The sequence below is a fragment of the Misgurnus anguillicaudatus genome, chromosome 22 (genome assembly GCF_027580225.2).
Source record: "Misgurnus anguillicaudatus chromosome 22, ASM2758022v2, whole genome shotgun sequence".
NCBI classification, from domain to species: domain Eukaryota; kingdom Metazoa; phylum Chordata; class Actinopteri; order Cypriniformes; family Cobitidae; genus Misgurnus; species Misgurnus anguillicaudatus.
In genome coordinates, this window is record NC_073358.2 from 42,378,125 (window position 1) to 42,401,991 (window position 23,867).

At 37.1% G+C, this 23,867-nt stretch overlaps 1 protein-coding gene across 2 annotated transcripts in view; it reads left to right on the forward strand.

Annotated features, from left to right (window-relative positions):
- Nucleotides 1–23,867, forward strand: part of trpv4 (transient receptor potential cation channel, subfamily V, member 4) — a 44,949-nt gene that overhangs the window by 18,169 nt on the left and 2,913 nt on the right. For both annotated transcript variants that reach the window (XM_073860476.1, XM_073860477.1), the window contains exons 6-12: nt 1,913–2,053; nt 11,201–11,679; nt 13,854–14,012; nt 18,534–18,626; nt 18,787–18,860; nt 20,666–20,831; nt 21,265–21,331. In XM_073860476.1, coding sequence (XP_073716577.1) covers nt 1,913–2,053; nt 11,201–11,679; nt 13,854–14,012; nt 18,534–18,626; nt 18,787–18,860; nt 20,666–20,831; nt 21,265–21,331 — 1,179 coding nt within the window. The remainder of the gene's footprint in view (nt 1–1,912; nt 2,054–11,200; nt 11,680–13,853; nt 14,013–18,533; nt 18,627–18,786; nt 18,861–20,665; nt 20,832–21,264; nt 21,332–23,867) is intronic.

Below are 23,867 nucleotides of genomic sequence, written 5' to 3' on the forward strand. Positions count from 1 at the left end.
TGAGTTGCCCAGCGACAGCCCTAAAACATCACTGCTCTGCATGGAGGAATGGGCCAAACTACCAGCAACAATATGTAAAAACCTTGTGGAGACTTACAGAAAACGTTTGATCTCTGTCATTGCCAACAAAGGGTATATAACAAAGTATTGACATAAACTTTTGTTGTTGACCAAATGCTTATTTTTCACCATAATTTGCAAATAAATTCTTAAAAAATCAGACAGTGTGATTTTCTGGATTTTTTTTTCTCATTTTGTCTCTAATAGTTGACGTGTACCTTTGACAAAAATGACAGGCCTCTCTCATCTTTTTAAGTGTGAGAACTTGAACAATTGGTAGCTGACTAAATACTTTTTTGCCCCACTGTATTTTGGCTAATTCTGTCTGTCAACAGATCCTTCTGCAGACGTAAACCAAAACATACACAAATACATTAAACAACTAAAATTAAGTCAAGATCGTCCCCATTGTTGTCAGTGCAGTAAAACCACCACCTTAAGTCAGGCTTTCTTTATCACTTTAATAAATTTGATTACAAATAAATACATCAGATGTTAACAGTATTTGGTAAACATTAGTCAGTTTGGTAAACATTAGTCAGTTAGTTTGCATAGAAATAAAAAATCTGTTTATTTCTGAAGACTGGTTCACACAGAACATCACAAACCAATAAGACACATCTGTGCTTGATATATGACGTGATCAAGAACCAAACTTAGTTCTGGATTTAGGATTTTTATTGTCACTCATGCCCAGTAAGAAAAGTACTATGTGTATTAGGGAGGTCATTATTTTTCAACTTTTAAAAGTTCATGCTCTCACACCAAAAATTGGGCAACATTTTTTCAATATGAATTAATATTTAGAGGTTGCTCAAGACCTTTGAAGTTTAACACATTCGCGTATTATGTGATACTTTGTGCTAGCATGCTAATTATTTAATAATATATACTTATGGCAGCAACGGACTTATTTGACCATGCTCTATGCAATTAAAAACTCCTGTTTTAGTTGTGATATGTCTTTCAAAGCAAGGAAGCTTCAATGTGAATGAAGCACAATAGACAATATACACTGAGACAATGGCTGAAGCAACACAAAGCAAGTCCGCTATATGGTTACTCGTATAAGAAGAGACTGAAACAACTGGAACTAAGTTAAGCAAGTTTTATGTGTGTTGTGCGTTTTTAAATGGTACAGTTTTTGCCAAAATATGTGATTTTGGAAATATTCAAAGGCTTTGAGCAACCTCTAGATATTGTAGGAGCAATTCAAATATTATTGATATCCTAACACATTTTGGGGGTGAGAGTTGAACATTTCAAAAAATTTTTGACTCCTTATAAGGACCACCCTAATGTGTATCCACTGCGATCAGCATTGTTGATGTTATCTGCATACAAATGGTTGATAATACACACATGAAGGTACTACACATACGATTTTTGTGCACACATGGGCGGTACTTTGTTTAAACGAATAACAGATACACATCACTTCTGTTTATGAGTGTACACACAAAGTAAAATGATGTGATATTACGAAACCAAAGCTGAATAAAGGTTTGTATCATGACCTCCTTTTTAATAAACATTTCCTTATCCATCTGTAATAAATATGAGAACAAAAAACTTTCAAGGTATACCGTTTTAAACTTGTATACGGTTCAGGCTGTGTGATGGCATGAGCTGTATATCCTTATTTTTATATTGCTTTATTTCCTGTGTAAGTTAAATTTACGGTATCTCATATTCTGCTGCTTCCTACTGCACAATATGATAAGATGCATCATAGATAGCATTTTTCCTGTACTGTGAGAGAGCAGTTTGTTCAGAGTGATCATTGCGGTCGATTCATTATATGTTGTTGGGCAATGACGTCTTCATAATACAAAATGTGGTACATCCATAGGTCAGACGGCACTGCATATTGCCATAGAGCGCCGTTGCAAACAGTATGTACAGCTTCTGGTGGAGAAGGAGGCCGATGTTCATGCCCAAGCCAGGGGCCGATTCTTCCAACCCAAAGAAGAGGGTGGATACTTCTACTTTGGTGAGTTTCTAAATAATAATTTTGGTTAAAATGTGCAATGTGGGACAGAAATGCAATATAATTTACATAACTATTATTAGTGGTGTAAAGACCCTACAAAGTACACTGTATTGTTTTTATTACCCAAGTACGAGCCGTTTTTATCTACAAACACTGTGGGTCCAATTATAATTTTGTGCCGTCATGTTTCTACAGTAGCATTAAACGGACTGTTCTATGGATTGCGTTAATATGTTGTCTCAGACGATGACGTGTTTGTACTGTGGTCAAACCATAGTTTCTCTATGCGTTTCGAAAAGAAGGGGTGTGTTGTGGACTGAGCTGTTGGGTGCAATTTACAATCTCACCGCTAGATGCTGCTAAAACTGCCACACTGGACCTTCAAATAAAGAAGGGCTGTCAAAAGATTAATCGTGATTAATCACATACAAAATAAAAGTTTGTGTTTGCATAATATACCGTATGTGTGTGTGTATTGTGTGTATATGAAGAGTTTGGTTCCAAAACGCAATAAATCCATTTTGACAAATTTCGGTAAAAACGTGTTTTCTATACCAAGAAAGTGACAAGATGAAAACCACTATTTTCTGTTACAAACTTTCACATAGCATCTTTAGGTTATAAAAACATAAAAAATTCAAATCCATAACTTGATTTTCAAAGATTTATTATAAAAATGAATACATTTTTCCACAAAATGCAATAAATCCATGAAAGTTTTTTTTCAAAATGCTATAAATCTATTGAATCAAATGTGCATTCATCTTTGCCATTTTATATTCATTTAGTTGAACAGTTGTACACACTCATTAAAAAAATAAACATTAATGGCATTAATAAAAACACTTACTTTGTCATATTAAGAACACTGTCATTGATGCGGTTATACTTGACGTAGTCGCTTAGCATTTTTCACAGCGATCAGCTGTAAAATGTTTTGGTCCTGCTCGATTTTCGTTGACTGAGTAAAATAATGGAAAGTTTTTCATAAGATCTCCTGGGGTCAATGTGTTAGCATGAGAAGCTTGATGCTGTCGGGAGAACAAGCGACCGTCTCCCGAGTGCCTATCGCGAAAATTTTTAGATGTTGATGGCTTACGTTTCTTCGTCGTCACAGAAAACCACCACAGGTTTATCAATGCAGTTAATATATTGTTTTGTTTTGTTTGTTGATCACGAAGTACAAAGTAGATGAGGAAAACTAGGACTCCGTGTACTCAGCGCGCCGCCATGTTTGTTTACATTGCGTGAATGGTGCGCTGTAATTTCTGGAGCGGATTTATTGTGTTCTGTAAAAAAGGAGGAGTGGCGTTTATCGCATTTTGGGAAAAAAGGGAAAAAAGATGACAGAATAACACGGCGGATATTGGATTTTGCGTGAAATTAAGAATTTACTTTTAACTACTGACCTGATATAATACTGGTTTTGGAACCAAACTCTTCATATATTATGTATATATAAATACACAGCTACATGTATGAAATTAAGAAAACTGTTATTAAGGTATATTTTTATTTATATTAATAAATAAATAAATATAAATATGCCAAAGACTGTTTTAACAGAAATATTGTTCCCTTAAATATCTCTTAAATATAATAGTAAATGGTAAAGGCTGATAACACTGTTTTATTCACTTCATTTCTTTTTATTTCATTTTGCTGGATGATTTTGTGTTTTAGTGGCAGTAACCACTTTCGGTCTACTTTAATAACACATATTTTATACTCTAGTTTGAGACATCTGGTCCAATGATATAAGACTAACTTTATTTCAACACTCATCCCAAAGCTATGTGTGGGAAGCTCCTTCTCCTGCTTTATCAGCTGTTTGTTTCATTGCTATCTCTGTTGTTGAAGAAATTCAGGATATTGAAGTTACCTCATGAGACATTCAGGATGGCTTTACCTAAGTAAAACCAATATAGGCAAGCATGCCATTTTGGAAAACCCATTTATTCCCATGGCAACATCAGGTGATTTTCTGTTCTGTTTCTTAAACGCCTCTCTTTTGGTTTGGTTGGAAAGCGTGGTGAGCGTTAAACAGTTTGTGCATTCATGAAATGTTTAGATGTGAGCAAAACTGTTTGTGGAGCTTTGAAGAAAATCAACATAAGACATTATGTCATAAATAAAACAAGTGCGCATGTACCAAGCGTGTAAGAGAGTGAAAGGAGCCTCTGTGTTTGCAACGGAAAATACACTAATAAGGAATGTACTTGGAGAGTCTATTGAATGTCTGGGTGTCTTGTTCATGATGCCTGATCATGTTCTGCCCCCTGTTGTCGAGATTGTGTTAATACAACTCTGTCAGCCTATATAAATGGTATTCTGTAATGAATACACAGTAGTGGAATAAAGTGATGTCCAAATTTGAACCACCGACATCTTCACTTGTTTTTCAAATATTTTTATTAAAGATGCATTAAAATGTGAAAAGTTTATAAAGACAGGCAAGGGCAATAACTTATAAAATATTACAAAAGAGGATCAACAAATATTAATTGACAGATAAAATTATAGTCAATTTATGCTTTAAAGCCTGTGAGCTTTTTGTTTTTCTATGCCTTATTTTTTAAAAACCCAGATTCCGTAATACAGTACCCTCTGGTTTGCCATTTTGCCAAATTATTTTGTAATAAATAACTTAAAAGTGTTTTGTCTATTTTGTACCATACACATCATGTTTTGATGGTTTAGTCTAACCTGAGGGGGCATTAAAACAAAAACTGTACAAATGTCCCTTTGACTTTATATCCTACCTCTTATGAAAATTAACAAATTAACATGTTTACTATTAGGACTGTGCAATATATTGAAAGCGCTGGTAATATGTAAGGTGCATACCGTTATACTGCAACGGTTGGCAATAAATGAGCAATTTAATTTTAATTTTCCAGAAATATGAAACATTATATAAAAAATTCTAATAAATTTTTTAAAAAGAAATACTGTTTTGCATATCGACCATTACATTATTTAGTGTGCTATCGCAATGTCTTCAATCTCTAATTACTATAGTTAATCCATGGTTACCACAAAATAACCATGTTTTTGCCACAAAACCATGGATAAGAACATGGTTTTGCCAAAATTAATCAATACACAAAAAACATGGTTGCTACAAAAAACATGATTAAGAGGGTCATTCAGAATTTAAAGTTATCGTACTTAAAGTTTACCCAGATATAATGCACTCCCGGGCCTCATCTGGTCCAACAATGGCCCTGTCCCAAATGGCACACTCCGGACTTGTGGTCCTCCTCAGAGTCCACACTTTGATGACATCATAGAGTGCAGACTTTAAGGACCCTTGATGCGAGTCCACGTACGTTCACCGGAGTCTTAAAGGGATTTTATTGTTTTATACTGTTGTCTGATGTCTACTTATGATATTCGCTTGGCTTTTACATTCAAAAACATCAAAATCAATAAGTAATAGGCTATTTTGTAACATGGATTAGTGGCTGTCTGGAGAAATGGTTCGTTTGAAGGGGTGGGCCACACTGAAGACCTGGAGTAAACGCCCACTGCTATGATTGGACAGCTTCATTCCCCGTCATTACATGTTAGGGCAAATGTTTTAAAAACATTCATGTGTAAAAATAGCAGCCGAACACAAATATGTTTGAGCCACAAAATATTCTGTGTGCTAAAGATGATACACATAAATGACAATACGTATAGTAAAGTAGAAACAAAAATTTAAACTCGATGTGACTAAATTACCGTATACAACACAGTAAGCGTGCATCAGAATCTAAACTGCGGCTGATAAATCCTTATCAATAACTTTTGCATATTTCTATTGTGCTTGTGAGGTTGCTCATTACAGGTAATGTTACATACCACAGTTATATGATAAAAAAGCTTTGTTGGGTGTTTGACCTTTCAAATGCAACTCGCCTAAAATACCGTATACAACACAGTAAGCGGGCATCAGAATCGAAACTGCGGCTGATAAATCCTTCTTTATTAATAACTTTGTATATTTCTACCGTTAAATTACAGTCATGTTGTTAAGTGTTGTCACTTTATTAATCGTTTAATGTTTTTGGTACATTAAAACAGTCAAACATACGTGTTTAGACACGGATGTTACAACAGACATATCAAGCGATCTCTTCTAACAAAGCAATAGTGAAACGCAGTAACTTAAATAAACTTACTGTGTTTACTGCTGTGTCATTTTCGTCAGATCCAATATAAGTGGTGTTTTTAATCACAGTCTCTCTGCAAATCCAGCATTGACTTCTTTACAAATGAATCAGCGGTACACAAAGTAAACAAACGCGAGCTGGAACTTCTTCAAAAGCAAACTTTATCCACGCATTCCTAATGTTGAGCCTCCGTTATCCAGCGTCTGTGTTCTTCCCATAGACCGTTCTTCCACAATCGAATATGCGTTTCCATGGTTACTTCAGATCACCGCGTCAAAATAAAAGTCTCTCAGAAAAAATGTATTTAAAAGTCACTTTGGTTACATTTGGCAATCTTTAAAGACATGTTTACTTATTGTTGAGACACGTGTGTCACGCGAAGGTGTGGGAGGGGCTACAAAAGTGGTCCTTGTATTTGGCTATGGGGAGGTGCTTCAATTCTACTTTGACGTCATATTTTTTCGAATTCCACACTGGCTTGTAATACTGGCTTGGTGCCAAAAACTGTTATATTTCAGTAGCATGGACGTTTTCAGTTCTGAAACTTGCAGGATGTTCATTTAAGTATGATGACCTCTTATATAACAAAGTATCAAGTTAAAATTGAGTATTTGATTCACCGCTCCTTTAATTCGGGACAGACTCGAGCATACGCTGGAAATAGGAAGAGAAGTTGCCCGTCAGTGTGAACTCCTCCCTTCCGTCGTCCGATTGGTCTGATTGCTCTTTCGCAAGGACTTCTAGGTTGGTAAAGTGCGCGAAGCCTGCTGCAGTGCGGGCTTCGCCGGAGACTGCATCAAGGGTGCAAAGGGGGCGCTGATGAGCAGACCTCAAAGCGTAAAAATGACAGATGGGACACCATACGGACTCGTAGACTAAGCGAGCACGCACGATTTAAGGCCACGAGACCGAAAGTCCACATGAAGTGTGCCATTTAGAACAGGGCCTATGTCACATACGGCTCAGTTCCGGTGACCATATGGGCCGTAGCTGGCCCACACATATAAAGTTTTAGTGTAAGTTATGGCTTGTTGGGTGTGCGCCAGATACAGCCCATGTGCAACAAGCCGGTTTAACACGAGTTGTGGCTTGTTGTGTGTGGGCCTGGAGTGGCCCATGTACGACAAACTCGTTTTATGATGAGTTCTGGCTTGTTGTGTGTGGGCCAGCCCTGGCCTTTGTGTGACAAATCGTTTTTAGATGAGTTGTGGCTTGTTGTGTGTGGGCCAGATATTGCTTGTATGCATCAAACCGGCCCAGATGTGTGTTATCATAAGTGGGCCACATTTGCTACATTATATCTGGGACATTTTAGGCTCACACACCCATTAGCTAGTGCTTACTGTGCCGTGTCTTTACCAAAACTTGCCCAAATATGTCTTATCATAAGTGGGCCACATTTGCTAGATTATATCTGGGCCACTTTAGGCTCACACACTATTAGCTAATACATCCTTCCAAAAGTTCAAAAACAATCAGTATTCTCTCTAAACAGAGAATTTGAGAATTCCTGAACCTCATTTACATCTCACCAATTTTAAATCACAAAACACGACGTCCGCTTTGGAGCTGATTGAAAGGTGCAAAGCTATTTTAATATAATCTGAGGATGACAGAACCAGATTATCTTTTCTGGTGTCCTGCCAGAAGTCTCCATCTCTCTTTTATTCACCTGTAAATGATTTTTATTTGTACATGGCTGTCAGTGTTTAATCCCCTCTGATCTGAGCGCGAAGGGAGTCATTCGCCGCGGAGATTCGCGGTGACATGATCTCAAACCCAAGCTCTGTGACATCTAATGTGATTTAGCAGTCACGCTAACCGCTCTCTGAGCGCGTGCAAATCAATGAGAGCGAAGCGTTTCTATAAGAAGTGACATGAAAATTATCTGTCACCCCTGGCAACAGCTCACTCGCAAGTTGCTGTTTGGTTTTGCTGTTTGTGAAGGGTTCTCGTGAGACGGGTGCTAATTGACTACTGGATACCAATGGTGACATTTAGATCAAAGCCTGTTTGTTGAGCCTGGCGAAAGAGTGATTGATTTTAGGGGGTAATTGTATTGTGGTATTTAGTTGGGGAAACTGGGGAATATTATGGATTAAAGGAACATCTGGAGGTTGGTGTCTAATAGCTGGGCAGAGATCCTAGATGAGAAGAAAATATCCCATCTAAAAGCATAACTGATCATCGGTATTCATCCAAAGTGTATTTACAGTGCATTACAAGTTGGTATGAATTTCTTTGTTCTAATAAACACCAAGAAAGATATTTTGAGGAATGTTTGTAACCAAACCTATCATGAGCCCTATTCACTTTCACAGTAGGGAAAAATAATACTATGGAAGTGAATGGTGGTTTGCTTACAAACGTTCCACAAAATTTCTTCCTTTGTGTTTATTAGAACAAAGAAATTTATACAGATTTGTAACAACATGAGAGTGAGGAAATGATGAGAGAGTTTTCATTTTTGGATGAACTACCCCTTTAATTTGAGGGACTGAACTGATCAGCCGGCTTTAAGTTTTGTTGGTAAACAGCATGGCTATGTTGATCTACCAGCTATAGGCCATCACTAAACCATGCACTGAAAAAAATTATTCATTCAATTTACTCAAAAAAAAAAAATATTTAAGGTAAGTGGTTGCAATCAATTCATTTAAGCTACATTTAAAAGAAAGTTTGTTTGTTTTTCCGATCTTTTTTTGTTTGTTTGTTTAAATGTAGCTTAAAGCAACACTATGTAGTTTTTTTACCTTTAAATAATGTCTCTAAAATTATTTCAGTGATAGAACAACTTTTAACTGGACAAATTGTTTTGTTGCTGCAACCTGAGCAGCCTCCTAGCTGCTACAAGCACACTCTGAAAGTGGCGGTGGAGGGTAGAGCACACAGCCCCGCCCCTCCCCCTGCCTGCAGAAGAGTGTCTGATACCAGGCACTGTTGCGCTTTTCAACCACATGGGGGAGCTGTAAGTCATTTTTACATTGAAACTACATAGTGTTGCTTTAAATAAATTAATTGCAACCACTTACCTTAAAAAATGTAGTAAATTGAATAAATCTTGTTTTTCAGTGTGGTTACCTGTTCAGCTAAATTTAGATATCTGCATTAATATAAAGCGAACTACAACAGCGATGAAAAAATAAAGCGATGAAGAGGCAATAATATGGTTACAAAGTTTCTTCAAAAAGGGATATTTTAAAGTTTATTTTAAATAGGGTGAGCTTTCAACAAAATATGTCTTTAGCTGTCCTGTATATGAACTGGTAAATCATGGCACTAGCAATGCCAAGGTCATGGGATTGTTTTTAGAAAGAAAAGGCCTGGCAGCACCCTTTCAAAAATCACATCATTGCACCTAAAGAGTTTATATTCATACCTCAGAAGTGCATATTACCAAGGAGTGCATATTAGTACCTCAAAAGCACAAATTGGTACCAAAGGTTTACATATGGTACATATGAGCTTTTTACGGGATACCACTAGAAATGAAATGGTATGAAAATTTTACATCACAGTTATAGTGACCAAAATCACCATGGTTATCAATATTATCATGATTTTGCGAACAATGTCTAGACATTTAAAAAAAGACTGATGCAAACCAAATTTAAATTTATGATAACCTTAAGCAAAAGTACCACGGTTTCATGGTATTGCAGTATTGCCATTGCAACACTAAAATGTGTTATCTGCATATACAAACAACAACTTTTGAACTGGACACAATACATTTTATTTTTAAACAAAATACAACATGTATTCCAGGCAAAAATAAAGCCTTAAATTATAAAATTCTTTAAAAAATATAAAATTAAATTTATTAATATTAATAATATTAAATGTGAACTTCAAATCAATTACATGACTTAATTATTTAACTTAATTTTGTGTAAACACAGCATATACCTTGAAAATGGTATCACATAAAATTTTAGTGGTTTTGAAACCTTGACTCTTTAAAACCTTGGTATACCTTGAAACTGGTAACCAGCCCATGCCTATATGTAAGTGCACCTTTGTTCGCATAAATATCAAATAAGTAACATTAAAGTCGCAATAAAATTGAAATGAAAAACTGTAATTTTTTTTTAAATATTTTTTACAAATTACTTATGAGCTTCATTTTTTAAAAAAATTAATGTGCCATCATAATCTTTAATCAAAAACCAAAATCTCCTCCCTTCCTCGAAAGATCCCTCTTTACTTCCACTCATATGGTATGCAGTGGCGGCTGCCGACTTTTTTTTTTTGAGGGCGCACGATGCGAAGTTCGTCACAACATGCATGTAGTCCGCCATGTGTGTGGTTCGTAATTTCATAATATGTGTTCTGCGCTTTGAGAGATCGTGTGTGCATCACGTGTCTTGCCAAAATAAGTGCCTGCTGCAGACGCGTCTAAAGGGTTTATGATAAAAGAGACACTCGCGTTTGCCAGATTCTCGCATAATCTCATGCGTAATCAGAGTTTAATGTTAAGGGAGTGTCTTGCGTGTATTTTGTAAACGTAAGCGTCTCTTTTATCATAAATGATTTTGACGCGTGTGCAACAGGCACTTATTTTGACAAAACACGTGATGCACACAGGATCTCTTGACACACAGGACACATATTTTGGAAAAGTGAACCACACACATGATACTCCGAACACGTATTTTGAATTAGTGCCCCTCGGATGAGGAGTCACGAGCTGCCACTGATGGTATGGCAGGTGGGCGGAGTCAAGAAAAAGATCTTAGCGATTAGCAAATAGCAACATGACTGAACTTCAAACGATCCAATCAGTTCTCGATGGTTGAATTCAAGTCTAGCCCTACCTTTTTCATTTCAAAAGCCTTATCACTCGGACCATTTAAATAATTGTTTCTCACAGTGCCGGAAATACACTTACTAATCAAACTGTTTATTTTGAGAACTAGATATCTCCCAAATCTCTATAATGTACTAGCACCGAGAAGCTAATGTTGTCTTTTTCCTCATTGGTCAGGTGAGCTTCCCCTTTCGCTCGCAGCTTGTACCAACCAGCCGGACATGGTGCATTACCTGACCGAGAATACACACAAAACGGCAGATCTGCGAAGGCAGGACTCCAGGGGAAACACAGTGCTGCATGCCCTGGTTCATATCGCAGATAACACCCGAGACAACACTCGCTTTGTCACCAAGATGTACGACTTGCTGCTCATTAAATGTTGCAAGCAGTACCCAGACTGCAACCTGGAGAATATACTTAACAATGATGGCATGTCCCCCCTCATGATGGCTGCCAAGCTGGGCAAACTTGGGGTTTTCCAACACATCATTCGGAGAGAGATTAAAGATGAGGAGGCCCGACATTTCTCTCGAAAATTTAAGGACTGGGCGTACGGACCCGTGTACTCCAATCTCTATGATCTTTCCTCCCTGGATACCTGTGGAGAGGAAGTATCTGTTCTGGAGATACTTGTCTACAACAGCAAGATTGAGGTGAACATGCTGATAGATGATAGAAACTGTTTTCTGTGGACCTCTGTAATTTTGTGTTGTGTAAGGCAGTGAATTCAAACCTAATGTCAATAACTTTTTAACTCTTTTGCCGCCAGTGTTTTCTTAAAAAGTTCCCAGCCAGTGCCAGCATTTTTCATTATTTTCCCAAAAGTTTAATGCCTTCCAGAAAATGTTCTTCTTTAAATACAACCCCAAATCAGAAAAAAGTTGGGACACTGTAGAAATTGTGCGTAAAAAATAAATGGAATAATTTACAAATCTCATAAACTTATATTTTATTCACAATAGAATATAGATAACAAATCAAATGTTGAAAGTGACACATTTTGAAATGTCATGCCAAATATTGGCTCGTTTTGGATTTCATGAGAGCTACACATTCCAAAAAAAGTTGGGACAGGTAGCAATAAGAGGCCAGAAAAGTTAAATGTACATATAAGGAACACCTTGAGGATCCAATGTTTAGGAATAGGAATGTTGTCCTATTCTTGTCTAATACAGACTTCTAGTTGCTCAACTGTCTTAGGTCTTCTTTGTCGCATCTTCCTCTTTATGATGCACCAAATGTTTTCTATGGGTGAAAGATCTGGACTGCAGGCTGGCCATTTCAGTACCTGGATCCTTCTTCCAAGCAGCCATGATGTTGTAATTGATGCAGTATGTGGTCTGGCATTGTCATGTTAGAAAATGCAAGGTCTTTCCTGAAAGAGACGATGACTGAATGGGATCATATGTATCTAGAATTTGGATAAACCTTTCAGCATTGATGGTGCCTTTCCAGATGTGTAAGCTGCCCATGCCACACGCATTCATGCAACCCCAAACCATCAGAGATGCAGGCTTCTGAAAAGAACGCTTATAACAACTTGGGTTGTCATTGTCCTCTTTAGTCCGGATGAAATGGCGTCCCAGTTTTCCAAAAAGAACTTCAAATTTTGATACGTCTGACCACAGAACAGTTTTTCACTTTGCCAAAGTCCATTTTAAATGAGCCTTGCCCAGAGAAAACGCCTGTGCTTCTGGATCATGTTTAGATATGGCTTCTTTTTTGACCTATAGAGTTTTAGCTGGCAACAGCAAATGACACGGTGGATTGTGTTCACTGACAATGTTTTCTGGAAGTGTTCCTGAGCCCATGTTGTGATTTCCATTACAGTAGCATTCCTGTATGTGATGCAGTGCCATCTAAGAGCCCGAAGATCACGGGTATCAAGTATGGTTTTCCAGCCCTGACCCTTACGCACATAGATTGTTCCAGATTCTCTGAATCTTTGGATGATATTATGCACTGTAGATGATGATAACTTCAATCTCTTTGCAATTTTTCTCTAAGAAACTCAGAAAACTATCGCCGCAGTATTGGGGGAATTGGTGATTCTCTGCCCATCTTGACCTCTGAGAGACACTGACACTCTGAGAGGCTCTTTTTATACCCAATTATGTTGCCAATTGACCTAATAAGTTGCAAATTGGTCCTTTAACTGTTCCTTATATGTATATTTAAATTTTCTGGCCTCTTATTGCTACCTGTCCCAACTTTTTTTGGAATGTGTAGCTCTTATGAAATCCAAAATGAGCCAATATTTGGCATGATGTTTCAAAATATCTCACTTTCAACATTTGATATGTTATTTATATTCTACTGTGAATAAAATATAAGTTTATGAGATTTGTAAATTATTCCATTTACTTTTTTACTCACAATTTCTAGTGTCCCAACTTTTTCTGATTTGGGGTTGTATATAAACATGCAATATCCTACCTTTGTTAGTTCTCTTTTTATCACCTCTCAAATGTGGGTAGGTTTCTTCAAAAACACCAAATTTCCATTCCATTTTTGTGAAGGACTTTTAATAGAGATCCAATTCAGAGCGATCTTTAAAACATACACAGACATGCAGCTGCTTGCCCTAAGGCGATACTTCCAGGTTTTATAAGTTGCGGAAAACCCACCTGGTGGATAATAGTGGTATTGCGGAAAGCCGGAAAAACTTGGCATTGGCAGGGAAGCGTTTTCTCTTGATTGACGAGATAACTTGTCATTGGCGGTAAAAGAGTTAAAGATGCTGGTTGAGAGTGAAATACTGTTTACATGAACAATGAAGAAAAAGCAAGGCAGTTCTTTCTGAAGCATTTATTGGTTCTTCTTTCAGAATCGTCATGAGATGCTGGCTGTGGAGCCCATTAATGAGCTGCTGAGGGCCAAGTGGCAGAAGTTTGCTGCTGTGACTTTTTACATCAGTGTGTTTTCATACCTTGTCACCATGATCATCTTCACTCTTGTGGCCTACTATCGCCCATCAGAGGGAAAAGTGAGTACAGTAGTCAAGCTCTTTTAAGGCAATAAGTTCCCTCTTGGCAATGCCTCTGGGCAGTTGTACAGCTACAATTTATTTGAAAGAGAAGAGACCAAAGTCTCCAAAACTGTTGGCTCAGCTTGAGAAATAAAGTTTATCTACTGTTTTCTACATTGTATAAAGAACATCCCGTGGAAATATAACCTTGATATCTTTAATATTGACTGAGTAAGGCCATGTCAGAGATTGAAATTCATATGTTAAATCCAGACTAAATCTCGTACTTGAATTATGTTAAATCACATTTTGCAGCTGTCAATCTTTAAACCAAATTTTTTACATTCATCAAAGTAATGTGTGTGCACATTCTAGAGTACAGAGACCACATTTATTTACCAAAAAGTGAATCTTTAAAAAAATAACCATGTGGCATCAGTTTATACCAAACTCCCTTTAGGAACATCATGCTACTAGGCGGCCATGTTTCAGTCATTTCAGTCATGCATGTCCTATCTTCTTAAAGAGCAACTATTGTCCGATTTTCACGATTTTATATTTCCTTTGGTGTGTAAGTGTGTATTAGTACATGTTAATGATATGCCAAAAGTACACACCCCAAAGTAAACGATGACACGAGTTATCATCTCCAACGTAAATCTCTTTTTTTGGACTACAACAAACACGTGGATTGTAGGCAACAGTTTACTTCCTGGGATTGGTGATGCAGACAAGACCGACATAATCATAATTCCTCCCAATTTGGACTCACAGCCTGTAAGTTAAAGGGGCCATGGCACAAGACTTTTTAAGATGTCAAATAAATCCTTGGTGTCCCCAGACCACATATGTGAAGTTTTAGCTCAAAATACCATATAAATAATTTATTATAGTATGTTAAAATTGCCACTTTGTAGGAGTGTGCAAAAATGTGCCATTTAGGGTGTGTCCTTTAAAGAGCCAGTAAGATGACAATTTTAAGCATCCTATCACTATTTATAAGTCCCGGACAACAGGTTTAAATGCATGCAAGGTCAAAAAACACTGTAATTTTCTCAAAATATAAATTTAAAATTACCCCATTTCTCAGAGATCCCCAAACGATTCGTGTGAAGCCATTCAACGACTCAGCCTGCCTAAACCCCACATTTCAGTAGCCTACTCTGCTCTGATTGGTCAACTGTCTTTGCACACAATGCACAGATCACAGATCAGTCTCACAGACCACAGATCGGTGGCACAGACCAACAACAGTGCAACATGTATTGACCTCGTGCTAACATGATTTACTGAGAAGACATTGTCAACATCAATACACATCATTCATCATTAATCCAAGCAATAAAAACGACGATTGAAACTAACATTTTACACTCATTTAAGCATTTATCTAAACTAACCGGGTCATAGCAAAACCGTAAATAAGCATGCATTAGTCGTTTGCTAACGTGACTCTCTGACAGTAAATCAACAGTTTAAACACACAACATCATTCATCATTAATCCAAACAATACAAACGACGATTGAAACTAACAATTTTACACTCATTTAAGCATTTATCTAAACTAACCAGGTCATAGCAAAACCGTAAATAAGCATGCATTAGTCGTTTGCTAACGTGACTCTCTGACAGTAAATGAACAGTTTAAACACACAACATCATTCATCATTAATCCAAACAATACAAACGACGATTGAAACTAACATTTTACACTCATTTACGCATTTATCTAAACTAACCGGGTCATAGCAAAACTGCTTGCTATCGTGGCTCTGACAGTATATAAGTTAGAGTTTAAACAACGATATCATTCATCATTAATCCAAGCAATAAAAACAACGATAGATATTTTACACTCATTTAAGCAAGTATGTAGCTATAATCATACTTACAGGTTGTGGTTAGAAGATGCATGTCTTTCCAAATAAAGTGGGTACTGAACCATCTTTCATTGACAAACGTCTAAATCCCTCCGTTAAAAATTTATTTTAATCACTGATTCTTCACAGCCAGACACGTTTAGAATATCCCTCCTTGAAAAAGTCTCCTTTGGTAGTGAAAACAACAAAAGCTGAAAACAGCATGAGCTGATTTTTACACTCACACACTAGCTAGCTGTGGGCGGGTCATAGTTTTCGTTTCTCCCGCAGGCAAGGCTGTAGGCGGAGATTAGTATCTCATGTGACGTGGATAAGTTCGTGTGACGTGGATAATATCAGGAAGAAGACTCACTCCCTATAACGACTCGTTTCAGCGATTCAGAGTCGACTCTCTGCTTTAGAAGCCATTTCGATTTTCGATTTTCGATTTTGGATCTGTGTGGCTCTTTAAAATGCAAATGAGCGGTTGGTTGCAGTTGGAACTCAATTGTGCTGTGATTTTTTTCTCTCTCTCTTTTTCTCTGCACTAAATGGCAGTGCTGTGATTGGATAGTGCAGATTAATGGGCAGTATTATTATAATAAGAGCTCCTTATCACATCATAAGGAGAGCCAAATTTCAACAACCTATTTTTTCATGTGCTTGTAGAGAATGGTTTACCAAAACTAAGTTACTGGGTTGATCTTTTTCACATTTTCATGGTTGATAGAAGCACTGGGGACCCAATCATAGCACTTAAACATAGAAAAAGTCAGATTTTTATGTAATGGCCCCTTTAACTCCTGTTAGCTTTGCATTGAGACAGAATCTTGCAAACATGGTAAGGATCGTCACATTTCCGGCTGACGTCAGAGGTATTCAGGCCAAACACAACATACAGCTGGCCAATCAGGGACACAGCACTTTTCAAATTGATGAGTTTTGTACAAAATCAGAGCATTTGAGGAAATCAGTATATTTGGAGCTACAAAAATGTACAGTATGTGGAAAATAATGTGTTTTTAAACCATTGTGAACACATTGTATTATACCAAATACACAAAATACTGATGTTTTTAGCAATGAAAATTGTGTGCTAAAATCACACTGACTGTACCATAACTTTTGTTTCTTAGGCTCATATTACGCTAAATAACACCTTTTTGCAGTCCCTCCAGAAAAACGTGATTATGCGATCGCATGATTCAACACATAATCAAATATTTTTTCAAATACGGTGCACTTTCGCAGCATAAATTGCAGATTTCCATGCGCAAAATATGCGGGGCTTGCATAATTTCATAATCCCCGCATTTCGTAGCAAAAATAACATATATCTTAGCAGAAAGATAAAAAATGTTGCATTTACCTCACACAAACGCAGCCATGTCCCCTGTTGCTATGGGAACGTTATGAAGTGACGTGATTATGTGACGTGAACATCATTGAAAAGCTGCAAACAGTTTTTGCATGTTCCCGCAGTTTTCGCAAGTTCCCGCAGTTTTCTCAAGTTCCCGCAGTTTTCTCAAGTTCCCGCAGTTTTCGCAAGTTCCCGCAGTTTTCGCAAGTTCCAGCAGTTTTAGCAAGTTCCCGCAGTTTAATCAAGTTCCAGAAGTTTACGCAGTTTGCGCAAGTTCCCGCAGTTTTCGCAAGTTCCCGCAGTTTTCGCAAGTTCCCGCAGTTTTCGCAAGTTCCCGCAGTTTTCGCAAGTTCCCGCAGTTTTCGCAAGTTCCCGCAGTTTTCGCAAGTTCCCTCAGTTTTCGCTATTTCCCGCAGTTTTCGATAGTTCGCGCATTTTTCTCAAGTTCGTTCTGTTTTCCCATTTTCCCGCAGTTTTCGCAGTTTTCGCAAGTTCCCGCAGTTTTCGCAAGTTCCCGCGGTTTCCGCGAGTTCCCGCAGTTTCCGCGAGTTCCCGCAGTTTTTGCAAGTTCACGCAAGTTCCCGCAGTTTTTGCAAGTTCCCGCAGTTTTTGCCAGTTCCCGCAGTTTTTGCCAGTTCACGCAGTTTTTGCCAGTTCACGCAGTTTTTGCAAGTTCACGCAGTTTTTGCAAGTTCACGCAGTTTTTGCAAGTTCACGCAGTTTTTGCAAGTTCATCACATAAAATTGCATAAATATCCCGCATAGTCCATCGCATTTTTTAAGAAAACATGATGCAAGATTAAGGATTTTTGCCCGCAACAATCACAAAAAAACTCAGCGTTTTTCTGGAAGGACTGTTTTTGAGGTCGTTTCATCTACTGCGCATCCGCACATTTTGACACTTGCCTTATGCTAGTCTATATACTGTAGAGCCCCTCCCTTTAGAGAATTGTCAGTCTCTTTATTGATCGATGATTGATTCTTTTAACTGAAAGGCTGAACTAACATCGCCATATTGAGCGTTGCATTGGCCCTTATTCATAGTAATAGCAGTGCTCTATCTTGTAATATCCAATATCTTTGGTTTATACAACTGCCATATTAGGCTTTGCATTTTTTCTATTAATTTCTTTATAAACTTAAATCTCAATCTCCTACTATTACTGGTGAAGTTATCCGTGTGGTTGTTCATGTTTATTGTATGAATGCAGTGTGAAACATGTTTGGTCTTCCAGCGCTTTTGTGTAAAAGATGGTCCATGTGATAGAGTCAACTGTATAATTGATAATTGATCTGTGACCATTTTCACTCTCAACAGCCCCCCTACTCCTACAACACTACCGGGGACAAGCTACGTTTGGCAGGGGAGCTCATAACCGTGACCTCTGGCCTATTTTTCTTCATAACGAATGTAAGCTAGTTTTTATTGTTTACTATTACAGCATGCTAAAATAACACCGGTGTATTTGGCCCACTAATTCATCTTCATATTCTTTCAGATGACTTTTTGTTTTTTCCCTCTTTACTTAGCGGTATAGTAAATTGATCCACGTTTCCACGTTGATTTTCAGATTAAGGATCTTTTCCTGAAGAAGTGCCCAGGGGTGAATTCTTTATTTAATGATGGATCCTTTCAAGTGCTCTAGTAAGACGTTTGGTCCCGTTCTTTGTGTCTTCCTTTGCTCTCCGTGTCTTTCCCTAAGGCGATTTCTCTCTCTTTTAATTGAGCTGTTTAATTAATTCCACAATTCCTTTCTTGGCATGTTTTAATGGGTAATCTCATTGCATAAAAACAACACTACTTATGCAAAGATGACTGCAGCTCACCAACCTGTTTACATGAATTATTAATAATATGTGGCACACTGCTGAACCAATGAGGCATTTCACATTTAAATGCAAACCAAACATATAGTAGAGTCAAGATCACACTTTCTGTAACCTTCATTTGTGACCCTGGACCACAAAATCAGCCATATGTAGCATACCAAAAATACATTGTATAGGTTTATAGATTTTTCTTTCATGCCAAAAATCATTATGTAAAGATCATGTTACATGAAGATATTTTGTACATTTCCTACCATAAATATATCAAACTTTATTTTTGTGAGTGGATGCAGTTGCTAAGCACTTCATTTGGAAACTTTAAATGTGATTTTTTTTCAGTTTCTAATTGTATCTCCCAAATATTGTCCTATCCTTACATCAATGGAAAACTTATTTATTCAACAATCTCAAAAATATCAATAAAAAAATAAACAACCTTATGGTTTTGTGGTCCAGTGTCACATATATTAAAAAATACAAGGCCATAGCCAACCAGTTTATTTTTGTTGTCAGTTTTTGCTGAACATTAGACATAACTGAAGATCTTCCTCACGTGTGTATATAATGTTTATCATCCAAACACGCAGTAAAATCTTCATATCTGATAAAACTTTGTTTGGTGGTGTTGATGACGTTTCGAGTGATCCCCATTAATTTCCAAACGAATAGCGGGTACCGTCTGTGGGCGTGACCTCATTAAAGATAATGAGGTCAACCAGGAAAAACTGTGCCTTTCTCAACTTTAAGACAGATTATATAAACAGACAATATTTGTTTTTGATTATAATTATTTGGTTTAAAAGTAAACATTTCAGGCTTTCTTTAGATACCGTATTTTTCGGACTATAAGCCGGACCGAAGTATAAGCCGCATCATTCAAAAATGCATCAAGACCAAATAACATATATAAGTCACTGTGGACTATACCTTGCGTTTATTTAGAAAATTATTTCACAAAATCCAAGCCGAAGAACAAACATTTAATCTGAAAAGGCAAGTTATTAAACTAAACAATAGCAGACAGAACAGCAGGCTGAATAGATGTCTGTACGTTAAGTAATATTATCAGTTATTTAAACGATAAACCATAGCATACAGAACTAACCAGGAAGGTTGAATAGTCTAAATTAACCGAACAAGCCAACTAGCGTGAAGTTCGCATACTCGTCATTCCACGTTATTGAATCTATTGAATTACAAAAATACAGAAGCAGCATATGACTCTCGCGGCTGTAGATGGTAATGTTTTATCTTGCCTCATAAATGTCAAAATTAATTCATACTGACTTACAAGGCGCACCTGACTATAAGATGCAGCACCAGCCAAGTTATGAAAAAAACGCGTCTTTTAGACCGAAAAATACGGTATATGTATAAAAAAATTGTGAATGTACACAAATAAAAGTAGACTCTTCACAGTTTCGAATGATGTTTTACATATATGTGTATGATTATTAATGATGGTGTATTTTAAGTTGATCCTGCTTTGATGAGGAGAAACACATTCAAACCCGTCAACACGTTTTTGGACCGCAGGGTGTTAAGACCTTATTAACTGTGTTCATCTTATTCATTGTCAAAATATATTGGCTGATACACTCCCTCTTGACTGTTTCATAGCTTTATCTACTCCGTGCTGATTCTGGTGACCGCAGCGCTATATCTGTCAGGAATCGAGGCTTACGTGTCTGTGATGGTGTTTGCTCTCGCTCTGGGTTGGATGAACACACTTTATTTTACCAGAGGCCTTAAACTCACTGGAACCTACAGCATCATGATCCAGAAGGTATGATAATATTTTTTTTATGTTTACATTTATAAATTTGGCAGACGCTTTTATCCAAAGCAACTTACAGGGCGTTACAAAGTATACATTTTTATCATTATGTGTTATCGATTGAACCCATGACTTTTTACGCTGCTGAAGCAATTGCAAATGCTGTTGGCTTTGAGATTTTTTTTTATAGTTCCTCTGGCAGCAGCTTTGATTTGATTTGTTTGAAAAATCAATTTAAAAAGACTAAAAACATTTCAGTTCTACATGGTTTAACTTTTCTGTATGAATATGTTTGCATGAAGTTACTTGTATATTATAACACACACTTTTTTTTTAAAGATCTCATTAAAAGTCTTTGCAAGCTTAGTATAGCTGATATAATGAATGCTTGTCTGTTCCTAAGTCTAATTGAAAGATCATTATACTCTGATATTTTGTTCAGATTCTCATTAAAGATTTGTTCCGGTTCCTGCTGGTGTATGTGCTCTTCATGATTGGCTATGCATCAGGTATTGTGCGCAATTTTTTTAAATCTCATTTCATTAATAGGCTAGACGCCACTGGCACGAACTAACCTGTCTGTGCTTTTTGAGGGTCATTTTGACCCTGTTTGACTTTAAAATTGACTTATTGTGAGACTTCAGCATGAAAACTTCACAAATGTTACAGCTGGAAGTTAGTAATTCATTTGTTATTGATCAGTTGATCAGAGTTACAAAAATCGTTTATTTGGTATAGGCCTATATTAAAAGCATAGTTCACCCAAAATGAGAATTCTGCCATTATTTTTTTTCATCCTCATGTTGTTCTAAACTTGTGTGGGATTTTTTCTGATAAACACTAAAGAAGATATTTTAATAAATGATGGTAAGCACACAGCTGATTGTAACCATTAACTTCCATAGTAGGAAAACAAATATTATGTAATTACAAATATTTGTTTTTTTCTACTATGGAAGTCAATGGTTACCATCTGCTGTGTGCTTACCATCATTTGTCAAAATATCTTGTTTGTGTTCATCTGAGAAAAGAAATTCATACAGGTTTGGAACAGCATGAGGATGAGAAAGTGATGAGAAAATATTCATTTTTGGGTGAACTATGCTTTTAAAGAGAGCTAAATAATATTATTGGTTTTGTGAATTGTTAGCATACAGTAAAGAGCTCAGATGCAAAAGCCACTAAACGATAATGACAATGACTAAATGCTCTTGGCGTTCGTCAAATACTTTCTCTTCAAATCCGCTTAATCATGACCTGAGACCATTAAGAAATACAGGTTTGTTGCTAGAATCCATTAAACGCCATGATGATTTTTTTAGCAAAGTCCTCTAAGGGTAGATTTACACTGCAAATCTTGATGCCCAATTCTAATTTGTTGCCTGTATCTGATTTCTTTGACGATAGCTTACATCATCTTTTAAAAGCGACGCGTATCTGATATCTACATTTTACACTAAACACTTGGCAAAACAATTCAAAGTAGATATACAGGTGCTGACCCGGAACAGCTTAAAACACAGAGAAAGCTTTATTTCTGTAACAAGACATAAAACTTCAACATTACAGCACTAAGTGGAGACATTAGGTGTGTTCGAGATCATCCGGCGCTGCACAGACCGATCGGCGAGGTTTGCCGCTTGCAGTCGAGGGAGGAACTGAAGACGGAGCCTTCCTGCTGCTTGCCGTAGTGACGCGTGCGCCGTGTTTCCTTGTTTTTAATCGCAAATGAAGTGAATTAGATGCTGGATTTTATAAAAACAAACCTTTTAATCAAAAGTTGCAACCAGAAACATTTTATATCGAATATTTTAATGGCTGCTTATACTGTATACCCCAAAATAACGGGAAACAAGCCTATATTATTAAAATACCAATAGAGTTTGTTATTTTCATTTTTATATTATTACACGACACAATATAACATATTTAAGCATATTAAAGTGTTTTTTCCTGTTTTAAAACATGAACTTATAATGTTTATTAGTGGAACTAAAGGTTGGATTAAAATTGAAACGCACGTGATCGTTGTCATCATGAGGCGACCAATCACGTAAAGCTGTTACGTCATCACAACTCCGTGCAGCCGCTCTGGAGAGGCTGCACCGGCTTAGCTAGCAGGCTACTCTCGAAATGCTCTCGCGGTACTTAAAAACCATATGACACAGTCACGTGCCTGCAGCGCCAGCTGAAGTCGGACAAAATTACTAACCGGAATGCACTGCTTCAAGTCAGCCACCGATCGGTCTGCGCAGCGCCGCATGAAGTCGAACACACCTAATGTCTGCTAAGAAGGGTCATGTGATCGTGGGTAGTGTCCACCTGAGTTGACGCCATTTGCCACTGTCGCATTTTCAATGACGCACGACATGTCTTGACATGGGAATATCCGATCTGTCTGCTTACAATGCAGACGTGAAAGCATGAATCTGATTTATTTCCACATATGAATGAAGCCTGAAACTGATCTAAGAATATCAGAATCTATGCACTTTTTTTCCTACACGTCCGTGGGTCATATCCGATCTGTGCCACCTGAAAGGAAAAAATCGGAATTGGGTCACTAAGTCCACGGAAGACTAATTTATCGCACATACTTCAACTTCATGATATTGTCAACATTTTTGAGCATTTTACCTTTATTCAGAAAGGACAGTGAAGACTTGAGACATTTTTTAAAATTGGATATTTTTGCATGTACTTTAGAGGGTTTTGCATCAAAAGACCTTTGTGAAAATAAGGCATTTCAATTAAAACTAGTTAACTAATAAATGACTACCATATATATCCGAATATAAGTTTTGTCTTAAAAATAAACTGAAAAATGGGGAGTCGTCTTAAATTCGAGATATAGACAAAAACAGAGGGAAACAGTAGAGAGCGCCAACACGATAGGTCAGATGGTAAATTTCAATCTATCTTCACAGTACCACAGTTACATACATACATGGGCCTACATAATTATTGCATTTTTGTGGAAAGGTTATTAATTTTTGTCACTCACTCATTCATTCATTCATTCATTACTGAACTCATTTCTGACAG